General features: G+C 40.4%; 1 protein-coding gene and 1 long non-coding RNA gene across 3 annotated transcripts; both read left to right on the top strand.

Moving 5' to 3' along the window:
* The first annotated feature begins 5,074 nt into the window (after positions 1–5,074).
* LOC109873144 (galectin-9-like) lies at positions 5,075–13,130 on the top strand. Of its 2 annotated transcripts, none has more exons than XM_020464708.2 (5): positions 5,075–5,476; positions 11,489–11,577; positions 11,721–11,928; positions 12,090–12,213; positions 12,409–13,130. In XM_020464708.2, the coding sequence occupies exons 1-5, from the start codon at positions 5,447–5,449 to the stop codon at positions 12,462–12,464; spliced, it is 507 nt and encodes a 168-aa protein (XP_020320297.2). In that variant the 5' UTR covers positions 5,075–5,446; the 3' UTR covers positions 12,465–13,130. The 2 variants fall into 2 exon arrangements, with proteins under 2 accessions (XP_020320297.2, XP_020320298.2); XM_020464709.2 differs by having other exon boundaries at positions 5,115–5,476; positions 12,090–12,209.
* Positions 6,300–7,339, top strand: LOC109873145 (uncharacterized). Its single transcript, XR_002252556.2, has 2 exons — positions 6,300–6,729; positions 7,058–7,339. It is a non-coding gene; the product is annotated as an uncharacterized LOC109873145 (long non-coding RNA).
* Positions 13,131–14,984: the final 1,854 nt, after the last annotated feature.

A 14,984-nucleotide genomic window follows, 5' to 3' on the forward strand; every position in this document is an offset into this window, starting at 1 on the left:
AGCTACCTACAAATGCATTTGGAGTTCGTTTTTTACAGTGATAAATACATCAAGATAGCTAGCTGATATGAAGTTAGCTAGCTAAGTAAATTAAATATCACCAGCTACCTATCTATACAGTATGTGAAGTTGGCTAGATAGCTAGCTCATTTAGCAGCTCATTTGAGTTAGTCTGCACTGTAGCTAGTGTTGATGAATGATACATGAGAAACAAGACCAAGTTGAGACTCTGGACAAGGCGGATACGGTATAGTAAAGGCCGTTTATTCAAGAGTAATGATATCTGGCAAAACGTGCTGCACGGCCCCGTTTCGTCAAGCTCATAGTGAACTATTGGAAAAAAAGAGGCCGGACACATAACGTACAGTTCATTTTATACATTTAAATGACGTAGGTAGATTCTGGTAGTCCTGGCTTCTGGTAGGTTGCTTGTAGGTGATAGACAGTCTCCTCCAGCCTGGTGTCAGTATCCCATTGGTTCTCGACAGAGTTCTTTGTCTTTGGAGCCCATCCCCAGGGGAGGGGGTGCGTGTGTGTATGTGTGTGCGTTCCTGTCTTGGCAAGTCTGTGTGTCCTCGCAGTGAGTGTGTGTGTGAGAGATATACTGTATGAGCCCTACCATGTTTTACTGTGAAAATACGTTGCTATGTGTTGTCTCAGTTATAGCAATGCAATAGCAGTAAGCTGGTCATTTGCATAGGAAATAGCACTTCATTACACTAGTTAGCTAATAATAGATTCATTTTTATTTATTTGTAAAAACATTTTTGAAATGTATTTACTTACTTGAATAGGTTCTCCCAGCCATGTGGACAGTTGGAAACAGGGAAGCAACGTTTGTTTGTCACCAGCGCGTTTTAGAGGATATTACTATAGACTATGTCCCTATTTACTAACCAGACCTTCATACAAACTTGCTATGCTGAATTCTTGACGCACAATGGAATGCGCTGCCAGCATGCCCTCAAGAGTCACAATGGCCGGCCTAAGCGGCAATTCACCGCTATCTAGTGTACATGCACCGTTAGCCACCCTATCCATGAATCTCTAGTGACATCCCTGGTAGGTAATATGACCAGGTAACAGCTAGGATGTGGTGCTGAGGCAGCCATGGACCAAAGAGGCCATGCAGGTTCTAGGGTGGGCTCAATAGACAGAGGCCTAGGACTGTCCAAAAAAATGTTAGGTGTAAATGGGCACTTGTGAAGCCAGGTATGCCCATGTGGTGGCCTTCAGATCCTTTTCCAATTTAAATTCCTTAAATACTTCTGGTCCTAGAGTAATATGTGAATGTAATATATCAATTAACCAATCAATTCTCACGAAGGAACGGTTACAATGGAACGAAAACATTTCATTGGGAAGTGAATTGCAATCACCAATCGGCAAAGGCCGCTGCGCAATGCAGGTGTACTTGGCATAAAATGTGTCAGTTGCTATCTTATCTGAGCGTCACCGTTTCAATTACTACATTCAAGTTAGACGACACATGCAAAACTGGGTCAAGCCATCCACTCTTCAGTTTCCTCCTGAATTTGTATGCGCGGAATCACAACACTTTATGATATTGCGTGTTTTCTGGATACTGAGTCGGATGCACTCACGCACAGATATAGAACATAGCTACAAATCATTCCAAGCAAACAGTTTGAATTACACTTACTCGATCTTCCATAATTATAACAAATCGTTTATTTCATTTTCGTGCTTTATCAAAAAATACTTTGATATCACGGATAAAGTGAGGCAGCTAATGGGGTGATGTTAAGCAAAAATTAAATTGTTAAAGCAAGATGTTTTTAATTTTGGCTAACTTATTAAAAAAAATCTAAAACACTTATTTACATAAGTATTCAGACCATTTGCTATCACACTTGAAATTGAGCTCAGCTGCATCCTGTTTCCGTTGATCATCCTTGAGATGTTTCTTCAACTTGATTGGAGTCCACCTGTGGTAAACTCAATTGATTGGACATGACTTGGAAAGCATACACCTGTCTATATAAGGTCCCACAGTTGATAGTGCATGTCAGAGCAAAACCAAGACATGAGGTCGAAGGAATTGTCCGTAGAGCTCCGAAACAGGATTGTGTCAAGGCACAGATCTGGGGAAGGGTACCAAAACATTTCTGCAATAGTGAAGGTCCCCAAGAACCCAGTGGCCTCCATTACTCTTAAATGGAAGAAGTTTGGAACTACCATGATTATTCCTAGAGCTGGTTGCCCAGCCAAACGGAGCAATCGGGGGAGAAGGGTCTTGGTCAGGGATGTGACCAAGAACCCGATGGTCTTTATTTAACTAGGCAAGTCAGTTCAGAACAATTTCTTATTTACAATGACGGCCTACCAAAAGGCAAAAGGCCTCTTGCTGGGACATATTTTTAAAAAATTAAATATGACAAAACACAACATTGAGACCTAAAACAACATAGCAAGGCAGAAACGCATGACAACACAGCATGGTGGCAACACAAGGCAGCAACACAAAACATGATACAAACATTATTGGGCACAGACAACAGCACAAGGGGCAAGAAGGTAGAGACAACAGCACAAGGGGCAAGAAGGTAGAGACAACAATACATCACGCAATGCAGCCACAACTGTCAGTTAGCGTGTCCATGATTGAGTCTTTGAAGGAAGAGACTGAGAACTGTCCAGTTTCAGTGTTTGTTGCAGCTCGTTCCGGTCGCTAGCTGCAGCAAACTGAAAAGACTAGCGACCCAGGGAGGTGTGTGCTTTGGGGACCATTAACAGAATGTTAGACGGGTGTTGTATGTGGAGGATGAGGGCTCCAGTAGATATCACAGATAGGGGGAAGTGAGGCCTAAGAGGGTTTTTATAAATAAGCATCAACCAGTGGGTCTTGCGATGGGTATACAGAGACGAGGAGTGCAGTGATCCAGTGCCTTGCAAAAGTATACATCCCTCTTGGCGTTTTTCCTATTTTGTTGCATTTCAACCTGTAATTTAAATAGATTTTTATTTGGACTTCATGTAATGGAAAAACACAAAATAGTCCAAATTTGTGAAGTGAAATTTTAAAAAATGTAATAAAAAAAATATATATGAAAAGTGGTGCGTGCATTTGTATTCACCCCCTTTGTTATGAAGCCCCTAAATAAGATCTGGTGCATCCAATTACCTCCAAAAGTCACAAAATTAGTTAAACAAAGTCCACCTGTGTGCTATCTAAGTGTCACATGATCGTTTTTCAACAACTCCACAAATTCTCTGAAAATTCCAGGAAATTCCATCATGGCTTTGGAAGCTTCTGATAGGCTAACTGATGCCAAGCATCACGTCTGGAGGAAACCTGGCACCATCCCTACGGTGATGCATGGTGATGGCAGCATTCAACTGTGGGGATGTTTTTCAGCGACTGGGACTAGGAGACTAGTTAGGCATGGTCGATTAATTAGGGCCGATTTCAAGTTTTTATAACAAATCGTAATCAGCCTTTTTGGATGCTGATTATGGCTGATTACATTGCAATCCACGAGGAGACAGCGTGGCAGGCTGTGACCACCTGTTACGTGAGTGCAGCATCAAAAGGACCTTGTGGCTGCAAGGAGCCATGGTTAGTTGCTAGCAAGCATTAAACTTATCAAATAAAAAACAATCAATCTTCACATAATCACTAGTTAGCTACACATGGTTGATGATATCACTAGCTTAAATAGCTTGTCCTGCGTTGCATATAATCAATTCGGTGCCTGTTAATTTATCATTGAATCACAGCCTACTTCAACTTGGCCTAACTTGTGATGATTTAACAAAAGCACATTTGCAAAAAAGCACAGTCGTTGCACAAATGTGCCTTACCATAAACATCAATGCCTTTCTTAAAATCAATACACATAAGTATATATTTTTAAACCTGCATATTTAGTTAAAAGAAATTCATGTCAGTTGGCAATATTAACTAGGGACATTTAGTCACTTCTCTTGCGTTCAGTGCAAGCAGTCAGGATACATACCGCAGTTTGGCCTCCTGGCTTGTTGCGAACTGTGTGAAGACCATTTCTTCCTAACAAAGACCATAATTCATTTTCCAGAATTTTACATAATTATGACATTGAAGGCTGTGCAATGTAACATCAATATATAGACTTAGGGATGCCACCCGTTCGATAGAATACATAACGGTTCCATATTTCACTGAAAGAATACGCGTTATGTTTTATAGATGATAGTTTCCAGATTTTCCCATATTAATGACCAAAGACTCGTATTTCTGTGTTTTTATTATATTATAATTAAGTCTATGATTTGATATTTCATAGAGCAGTCTGAGCGGTAGTAGGCAGCAGCAAGCTCGTAAGCATTCATTCAAACAACACTTTACTGCGTTTGGCAGCAGCTCTTAGCAACGCTTGAGGCACAGCGCTATTTATGACTTCAAGCCTATCAACTCCCGAGATTAGGCTGGCAATACTAAAGTGTCAATAAGAACATCCAATAGTCAAAAGGTATATGAAATACAAATGGTATAGAGAGAAATAGTTGACGAGTCAAAATTCCTATAATGGATCGAATCCCCGAGCTGACAAGGTAAAAATCTGTTGTTCTGCCGCTGAACAAGGCAGTTAGCCTACCAGGGAGCAGTGGGTTGTCATTGTAAATAAGAATTTGTTAAATAAAAGATCCTCTCTAATCTTTACAGGAATGTGGTTCTGAATATAAACAGCAACATCTCCACCACTGGCATTTCTGTATTTTCTGTAAATGTTATGACCTTGTATTGCTACCACTTTATCATCAAAGGTATTGTCTAAGTGTGTTTCAGAGATAGTCAGAATATGAATGTCATCTGCAACTTGCAAGTTCTTCATTTCATGAACCCTGCTACATATGTTAATGTAGGCTATTTTGAGCACTTCTCTGTGATGCTTGCTTGTTTTCATTGATTTACTGGGAAGCTTAGCAGAAGTAGATATTCTCATGGTATTTATGTTAGTGTATGGTGAGCTGCACACAGTGGACTTCCTACTAGGGCACACCGCCTCAGTGCTAACAGCATAAATCTGGTTCATAGACACGTGATTGCGGCAAACTGGTTCATAGTCACGTGATTGCGGCATATAATAGCTGTAGCATCAGCAGAGTCATTCGGGAATTTAGAGGGACATAAATTAGGTGACTTACATTATGTCTACCACTGCCCCTTGTATAATGTACATTTGCTAAAGCATTATGATGACTCAGCGACACAGTGGTAGGGATTCATTGATCTGGGTTTGAGAGTGTATAGAGAGAGTGCAAAAAGAAAAAAGAAAAGCGGATGGCTTGACCGTGTTTCAATTAGTGTAAAACAATGATGACCGCATGAGTCATTGTGAGAGAAATGTATAAAAGTGCCAGAAGAGAACCACCGAACGTCTACTCGCTGCACTCTCTAGATTCACCATAAAGTCAAACTGACAGATCAGAGCCACACTGCAGCATGGATTATCAGCAACCCTTCTGCAATCCGGTAACAATTCTACTTTGACATTATTTACATGTACTTTTCAGGCCCCATTATGTGTGAGTTTTGGGAGTCATTTTGATACTTCTTTTTGGTGTAATGTTCCACAATATTTGTATATTCTGGACCCACAGATGTTCCTCTAGCCCAGCACGCACTAGCACAACCGATGCAACTAAAATCAGGTGCAATGGGTTTGTTAGTGATGCATTTAGTGGACTAGAATAAAAATGGGTTCCTCAGGAACAGGACTGAAAAACATTGAATAGGTCTCTCAATATTTCCTGTCATTTTCATACCCACCTTTGACACCTAAAAACTTAAGTGATTGATATAATCAATGAAAGAAGGTAAGAAGAAAGGAAACTATAACCTTTTAGGGTGGGTTGCACCAACATGGTTTTAATTAATCTAGGATTAGAGCTAATCTATGTTTTGTAAATCTAGGTTTATAATTAATCAGAGATGTGTGGCACCACTTCATTTTAAATCTGGCTCAGTAAATCTACAATTAACGGTTTTAAACTATGATTAGTGACGTGTTGCACCAATATGAGTTTTTTCTTGAGTTGAAACGAAGTAGCTAGCCTACTTGACAAACGAGGCCACAAAATTACTGCTCCTTGATAAAATAATAACAATGTAACGTTTGAACTATTGCAACTCCATCGTGAAAGGATCTCATGGGTTGGCAGATGTTTTTTTAGATTTTTTTTACAATATAACTAATTCGTTAGCTACTGTAGCTAGCTAGTTTATAAACAAAGCTAGCTAGCATTAAATATAATGTATTATTGTCATTACTTATTTTGGCATGTATTATTTGTCAGCTACACACCTGATCATGGCTTGTTAAAGTTGTTCACATTTCTCCGCTTATGAAAACCTCGTCGGAACTGATGGAGGAATTTAGTAATGTACTGGAGGATAAAAAGACAGACAACACGACTGTCAAAAATGAGGAAGACAGCTGGGACATTTTATGCCACAGATTTAATGGATCGACAAGGATGAAAGAAAAAAGGAACCCAAATCAAATGAAGGTGTGCTGGAAAAACGTAAAGCGAAAGCGAAAGCAAAAAAAGGATGCAGCAGAGGCGAGTGCTATTTCAGACCGGAGGGGGCCTCCGTCCAAGAGAATTGATCCTCTCTCCCAGAAGATTTGAGAGATGGTTCCCCAGCAGTTTGCCCCTCTCCTTAACCCTTATGATGACGACGGACAACTCGGCCCAAGGATATTTAGTAAACATAAATAACTGGTAAATATCAATGACTATAATGCACGTTAAAACTAACTTACAATGTTAATTGTAAGGATCGCAGGATGAACGGTGTCAGCCACCGGTAAAGTGTGGGTGCTTTATATGCGCTACAGTCAATTATGATTGCATTTATACTTATATTAAATATAACAGGAATATGTTAGTTCATGTAGAGACAAACTATTATGCTTATTTTTTTATCATAAAGTTAATTTCCGATCATCTCGATTTAGCAAACTAGCTGACTAGCTAACTTTAGCCAGCTAGCTTTATGGGTGTTGTGACATGCGTATGAAATTGTAATTCTGGTTGTTTAATGTTTTAGGGACTCCTGAAACAACCAGCAAACCAGGCTGTCGTAATGTGAATCAGTGGATGTAAATAATCTAGCTAGCTAAAGCATTTACTGCAAATTGAATGTACATGTTTGGAAGCTTGCCTTGCTGATATTTGCCATGCAATGCCGAAAGATTAAATAACGTAGTTATTATGTTCTTGCTTATTGTGCAGTGGAGGATACAAATACCTGTATTGTAACCTGTACATTTAATATATTCACTGATCATGTACTCTACCTTGGCAAATAAAGGTGCAGTTCAGGTATGAATGTCTTTGAGATTATTTCAGTCATATCCAATACCAGGAGTAGCAAATTCCAGTGTTTGAATGATGCTGTGTCTGCATTACAATTATACACTTCAGCGGTGTTTACCAATCTTGGTCCCGGGACAGTGGTTACACATGGTTCCCTACGACTAGAAAAAGGATTTAACTACTTAAAGGCTGATTTGTAATTCACATATATATTTAAACAGAACACTACACTTCCTATGCATCATGTAAATACTCTAAAACCAGTTAATTGCAATATCTAATGCCCTTCATTTGCATTGATCTGATTAACACAGGATAGGTTTAGTATTTCAACCAGTAGAGAATGTGAAACTCTTTATTGAAAGAAGTTCATTATCCAAGTGTTATAAATACATACATTATAAATATAATTGTAATATTGTAAATTCAAGTTCAATCTGTATTTCAATGCACATCTGTTGTGCATTATAAAAACAGAGGAAGAAAGGAGGTGAGAGGTGTAAGAGACAGAAAGGGGAAGAGGTAAGAACATAGGAGCAGGGAAGGGAGCATACAATTTATGAATCACAGTGCTCCCCAAATATTCTCTCAGTTCATCACAATTGCATAATTTTGTCCAGTCGGCCCGAAGTTTATCTTAAAAGCGGGTGAGGTGGCTGATGGGACTGGGGGGTGGCATCCTCTCTCATATCAAAACATATCTAAGGAAGAGAGATAGATGGAGGAAGAGCATGTTTAAGCCTTGTGTTTTTATTCTAACATTGTTAGAACCTCTGATCATGCTGTGCCCTCTGTTTTATTTTTTATTTAACCAGGTAGGCTAGTTAGTCTCATTTACAACTGCGACCTGGCCAAGATAAAGCCAAGCAGTGCGACAAAAACAACAACACAGAGTTACACATGGAATAAGCAAACATACAGTCAATAATACAATAGAAAAGTCTACATAAATTATGTGCAAATGAGGTAAGATAAGAGAGGTAAGGCAATAAATAGGCCATAGTGGTGAAGTAATTACAATATAGCAATGAAACACTGGAATGATAGATGTGCAGAAGATGAATGTGCAAGTAGAGATAATGAGGTGCAATGGAGCAAAATAAATAACAGTATGGGGATGAGGTAGTTGGATGGACTATTTACAGATGGGCTATGTACAGGTGCAGTGATCTGTGAGCTGCTCTGACAGCTGGTGCTTAAAGTTAGTGAGGGAGATATGAGTCTCCAGCTTCAGTGATTTTTGCAGTTCGTTCCAGTCATTGGCAGCAGAGAACTGGAAGGAAAGGCGGCCAACGAGGAATTATCTTTGGGGGTGACCAGTGAAATATACCTGCTGGAGCGGGTGGATGCTGCTATGGTGACCAGTGAGCTGAGATAAGGCAGGGCTTTACCTAGCAAAGACTTGTAGATGTCCTGGAGCCAGTGGGTTTGGCAACCAGTATGAAGCGAGGGCCAGCCAACGAGAGCATACAGGTCGCAGTGGTGGGTAGTATATGGGCTTTGGTGACAAAACACATGGCACTGTGATAGACTGCATCCAATTTGTTGAGTAGAGTGTTGGAAGCTATTTTGTAAATTACATCGGCGAAGACAAGGATCAGTAGGATCGTCAGTTTTACGAGGGTATGTTTGGCAGCATGAGTGAAGGATGCTTTGTTGCGATATAGGAAGCTGGTTCTAGATTTAATTGTGGATTGGAGTTGCTTAATGTGAGTCTGGAAGCAGAGGTTACAGTCTAACCAGACACCTAGGTATTTGTAGTTGTCCACATATTCTAAGAACCGTAAAGAGTAGTGATGCAAGACGGGCGGGCAGGTGCGGGCAGCTATCAGTTGAAAAGCATGCATTTAGTTTTACTTGCATTTAAGAGCAGATGGAGGCCACGGAAGGAGAGTTGTATGGCATTGAATCTCGTCTGGAGGTTAGTTAACACAGTGTCCAAAGAAGGGCCAGAAGTATACAGAATGGTGTCGTCTGCGTAGAGGTGGATCAGAGAATCACTATCAGCAAGAGAGATAATTGATGTATACAGAGAAGAGAGTCGGCCCGAGAATTGAACCATGTGGCACCCCCATAGAGACTGCCAGAGGTCGGGACAACAGGCCCTTCAATTTGTCACACTGAACTCTATCTGAGAATTAGTTGGTGAACTAGGCAAGGCAATCATCTAAGAAACCAAGGCTGTTGAGTGTAACGATATGAATGTGGTGATTGACAGAGTCGAAATCCTTGGCCAGGTCGATGAATACAGCTGCACAGTATTGTCTCTTATCGATGACTGTTATGATATCGTTTAGGACCTTGAGCATGGCTGAGGTGCACCCATGACCAGCTCGGAAACCAGATTGTATAGCGTAGAAGGTCCGGTGGGATTCGAAATGGTCGGTGATCTGTTTGTTAACTTGGCTTTCAAAGACCTTAGAAAGGCAGGGTAGGATAGATATAGGTCTGTAGCAGTTTGGGTCTAGAGTGTCTCCCCCTTTGAAGAGGGGGATGACCGCGGCAGCTTTCCAATCTATGGGTATCTCAGACGATACGAAAGAGAGGTTGAACAGGCTAGTCATAGGGGTTGCAACAATTTCGGCAGATCATTTTAGAAAGAGAGGGTCCAGATTGTCTAGCCTGGCTAATTTGTAGTGGTCCAGATTTTGCAGCTCTTTCACAACATCAGCTATCTGAATTTGGGTGAAGGAGCAATGGGGGATGCTTGGGCGAGTTGCTGTGGGAGATGCAGGGCTGTTGACCGGGGTAGGGGTAATCAGGTGGAAAGCATGGCCAGCTGTTGAAAAATGCTTGTTTAAATTTTCAATTATCGTGGATTTATCGATGGTGACAGTGTTTCCTAGCCTCAGTGCAGTGGGCAACTGGAAGGAGGTGCTCTTATTCTCCATGGACTTTACAGTGTCCCAGAACTTTTTGAGTTTGTGCTACAGGATGCAAATTTCTGTTTGAAAAAGCTAGCCTTTGCTTTCCTAACTGCCTGTCTATATTGGTTCCTAACTTCCCTGAAAAGTTGCATATCAAGGGGGCTATTCGATGCTAATGCAGTACGCCACAGGATGTTTTTGTGCTGGTCAAGGGCAGTCAGGTCTGGAGTGAACCAAGGGCTATATCTGTTCCTGGTTCTACATTTTTATGTTGCAGTTCAGATGCGGGAGGGCATCAGCGACACAGCTTATATTGCACCTGTATATAGCCCATCTATAAACAGCCCATTATCTACCTACCTCATTCCCATACTGTATTTATTTATTTATCTTGCTCCTTTGCACCCCAGTATCTCTACTTGCACATTCATCTTCTGCACATCTACCATTCCAGTGTTTAATTGCTATATTATAATTACTTCACCACCATGGCCTATTTATTGCCTTAACTCCCTTATCTTACCTCATTTGCACTCACTGTATATAGACTTTTTGTTTTCTTTGTTCGACCGTATTATTGACTATGTTTTGTTTATTCCATGTGTAACTCTGTGTTGTTGTATTGTGTCGAATTGCTTGTTCTCAACCTACCTGGTTAAATAAAGGTGAAATAAAATAAAACATAAATATAGGCTTTGGCTCATTAAGCCAGGGAGTGCTTGGGGATAAAGGAGGAAGTAGCCTGGATAAAGGGGCAGAGAATGGAGAGAGAAATGTGTGATATGTCGAGTGGGAGAAGAGAGAACAGTGGCTGTGAGATTACCTGTTGTGAACCGAACTGTTGGATTACCCCCTTTGTGTACCAAACCGGATTGGCTGAGGGTCCGAGTTTAAGGATTACCCTTGGAAAATGGAACGGACAACGAGCAGCTCGTGAACTGAAGTAATTGATAAATTCCCCTTCTTCACCCGTGTACAAAAATCCCTAATAAACTCCCAATTTGTGTTCTAGTTGTGCTACTGGTGCATGTTTTGTTATTGAACTTGGTGACGTGGAAACCCCACACCCTTGAGCCTGCTACACAACTTTGAGTTAATCCATGTTGGTGCAACCCACCTTAAATTGTTATAGGTTACAGAATGCTTGATGTAGCCATTGTGAACATTTAAAGTTTTCAACTACTACTCTATTGCAAAGTCCCTAACCTTATCAGGCAGACGACCTAACTACAAGCTGGTGAAAGAGATGAGACACCCAGCGTGGTCAAGTGTTGTTTCTTTGCTTCATGTCCTAGAGCGTGCCATTCACAGGCTGTATCCAGGGAGGTCTGCATGAGGGGAAGACCATCACTGTGACAGGGAGAGTCCTGCCAAATGCCAAGAGGTAGACCTACCTAGTAGTGCATACATCTCTTTTTCACTAGGACAGCCATGTCTTTTTTAGCTCAGTCTTGTCACTCTCTATCAGCACAAGGGATCTTGTTAAACCTAATCACTTTAAAATATGGCCCCATTTCTTCTCTCTAGGTTTCATGTGAATTTGCAATGTGGCTCAAAAGAAAAACCTGACGTAGCCCTCCACTTCAACCCCCGATATGATGAATCCAAACACCATGTGGCCTGCAACACCATGCTGAGCTCTAAGTGGGGCCCAGAGGAGCGTAAATATTATATACCCATGACCCAGGAGGAACGATTTACCCTCCTGTTCCTGGTCAACCGAGATACATATTCGGTCAGGAGACTTTTATCACTTATACTTAGGCTACACATTTTTGTTTTACTGTCGACTTATTGAATTGTATCAATATTCTAGAGCAAAAAAGATTCAAACCATTATTTTTTTCTCCATGTGCCATTGATTTCTTGTCTCTCCTAAATCCGGTCTTATCCCAGGTGATTGTGAATGGTGCCCACTTCATGGAGTACCTGCACCGGATGTCAATCACCCAAGTGGACACCATCTTCGTGTCTGGGGACGTGGAGATCGAATCCATTGTCTTCTCCAACTCTGCAGTGAGTGAGTATCTGACAGGTCCTCCGTTTGGGAGAGTACTGTACATCTTTGCAGTAATTCTAGAGAAACTATTATGCATATTTTCTTATCATAAAGTTAATTTCCGAAAATCTCGAATAAGCTAGCTAACATTAGTCAGCTAGCTTTATGTGTGTTGTGACATGCGTATGAAATTGTAATTCTGGTTTAATGTCTTAGGGACTCCTGAAACAACCAGCAAACCAGACTGTCGTAATGTGAATCAGTGGATGTAAAGAATCTAGCTAGTGTGGGATCCTCTATTTTACATAATAGCTATTAGCATATATATGATTAAATATGATCTGATGTTGGTTGTGTGAGGTGTCTGCATTTGTGCACTGGAGCATCATTATGAGATTAAACAACTGCTTGCTACTTGCCTGTTTGTGTGTGACAAGAACTGAGTAACATGGTGTGACCTGCATGTTGCAAAACTGTAGATAACAGCCCAGCAGATGCTTTGTCCTTGTGTTTGTATGTAACAATATTGAGCAATATGGTGTGACTTGCTGTATCTTACAAAGTTGTGATAGGGAGGGGTGGTCATCACAAGGTTTAACTGAGATGGAAAAATACTGAACAACACAATAGCAGGAACTGAGCAACTGTTATAACTAGGGGGTGATACCAGAACAGTAGGAATCTTTCCATCGACGGAGGGAGGACTCGGGGACCCGCCTGAGTGCCTGCGATAGGCTGGGCAACTTTAAACCACGCCCAGCCTCTACTGTGATAGGCCAACAGACGGGTTGGAACTATGTCTATCACAGTATAAGAACTGTTTACGTACATCCTGTTAGTTCTCTGTTCTGCCCTACGTGGTATTACAGTGAGCCCGTATATACGAAAGTTGCATTTGCCATTTATTACATAGCTAATAAAAAATACATTGTATACAATCGGTGACTCAGTGTTATATTTATCCTGATACCAGATTCGAATTTACGCAACTCTAACACTAGCTAAAGCATTTTACTGCAAATTGAACGTACAATTTTGGAAGATTGCCTTGCTGATATTTGCCATGCAATACAGAATATGAAGTAACATAGTTGTGTTATTGCTTATTGTGCAGTGGAGGATACAAATACCTGTATGGCTGTGTAGCTAGTTATTTAGCTGATCTGTGTATGGACCCAAACAATTGGTATACATATCAGTAGAGAACCTAGCTATGAATAGCCGTCATAGCTGTCATAGCCAGTTGTCATTCAGACGGGTTTGAAGTTGATATTTTAATGAAGCCTGTGGATTGAGTAGAATATAATAGAACTTTGTGCCAAGGATGCAAGTCGTATATACATGTAGTTATTACCATGCATGAGATCCATCCCCACATTGTAGCCTGTACATTTAATATATTCACTGATCATGTATTCTACCTTGGCAAATAAAGGTGCAGTTCAGGTATGAGTATCTGAGATTATTTCAGTCATATCCAATACCAGGAGTATCAAATTCCAGTCTTTGAATGATGCTGTGTCTGCATTACAGTATACACTTCAACAGTGTTTACCAATCTTGGTCCTGGGACAATGGATACACATTGTAATGAATAGACTAGAAAAAGGATTTAACTAGTTAAAGGCTGATTTGCAATTCATATATGATTTAAACAGAACACTACACTTCCTATGCATCATGTAAATACTCTAAAACCAGTTAATTGCAATACCTAATGCCCTTCATCTGCATTGATCTGATTAACACAGGATAGGTTTAGTATTTCAACCAGTAGAGAATGTGAAATGTTTTGAAAGAAGTTCATTATCCAAGTGTTATAAATGCATGCATTTATAATTGTATTATAAATACAAGTTCAACCTGTACTTCAATGCACATCTCTTGTGCATTTATAAAAACAGAGGAAGAAAGGAGGTGAGTTGTGTAAGAACATAGGAGCAGAGAAGGCAGCATATTGAATTGAATCCCAGTGCTACCCAAATATTCTCTGTTTGTCACAATTACATAATAGCGTCTAGTCTGCCCGAAGTTTATCTTAAAAGCAGGTGAGCTGGCGATGATGGGACTGGGGGATGGCATCCTCTCACATCAAAACATATCTAAGGACAAGAGATAGATGGAGAGAGAGCATGTTTAAGCCTTGTGTTTTTATTTTTTATTCTAACATTGTTAGTCATAATCAGGAGGTGAAATGAGGAGGACTACAGCATATCTTTCTGTTTATCAATGTAAAGCATCTCTTTAATAAATGTTCCTGTTGACCTGACCAAGTGATCTCTCACCTCTGATCACGAGGACAAACAATATAGTATAGTTATAGAAATAATTTAGTGTTTTACTATTCTCTATGGTTGGCCCTCTAGCCTATTCGTTGAAGGTGGAGCCACAGTATTACACATGAGCCTGTTACTGCATAACACAATCCAATCAGATTGATAAATGTGTGTGGGTTATAGGGTGTCTCTTTGTTTTTGTACAGACAGCACCCTCACCTGAGAAGAAGAAATCAAAGGGAGAGAAACTGGGAACTGAATAACTGCAGTTGACATAAGTAAATGGAAGAATACTCTTATTGCAATGTGAATGGCTCTTAAAAGAGGTCCCAGATGGCCCTGGTCACCCAACCTTGCAGTGCCCTACACGTTAACTGTAGGCAATCGTTTTGAAGGAATCTCCAGTTACAAGGTATCTAGGAATATGGAAGATAATGTAATTATTTGACTTTTACATCACCAGGTCACTGTGGATTACTAAAGTATAATATCCCTGATAACAAATCATGATAACAT

This window comes from Oncorhynchus kisutch, linkage group LG28 (genome assembly GCF_002021735.2).
Source record: "Oncorhynchus kisutch isolate 150728-3 linkage group LG28, Okis_V2, whole genome shotgun sequence".
Taxonomy (NCBI): Eukaryota; Metazoa; Chordata; class Actinopteri; order Salmoniformes; family Salmonidae; genus Oncorhynchus; species Oncorhynchus kisutch.

Coding starts and splice junctions, on each gene's coding strand:
- LOC109873144 (XM_020464708.2), top strand. CDS start 5,447: ATGGATTATCAGCAACCCTTCTGCAATCCG. Junction 11,578..11,720: donor GTCCTGCCAAATGCCAAGAG/GTAGACCTACCT, acceptor TCTTCTCTCTAG/GTTTCATGTGAATTTGCAAT. Junction 11,929..12,089: donor TCAACCGAGATACATATTCG/GTCAGGAGACTT, acceptor GTCTTATCCCAG/GTGATTGTGAATGGTGCCCA.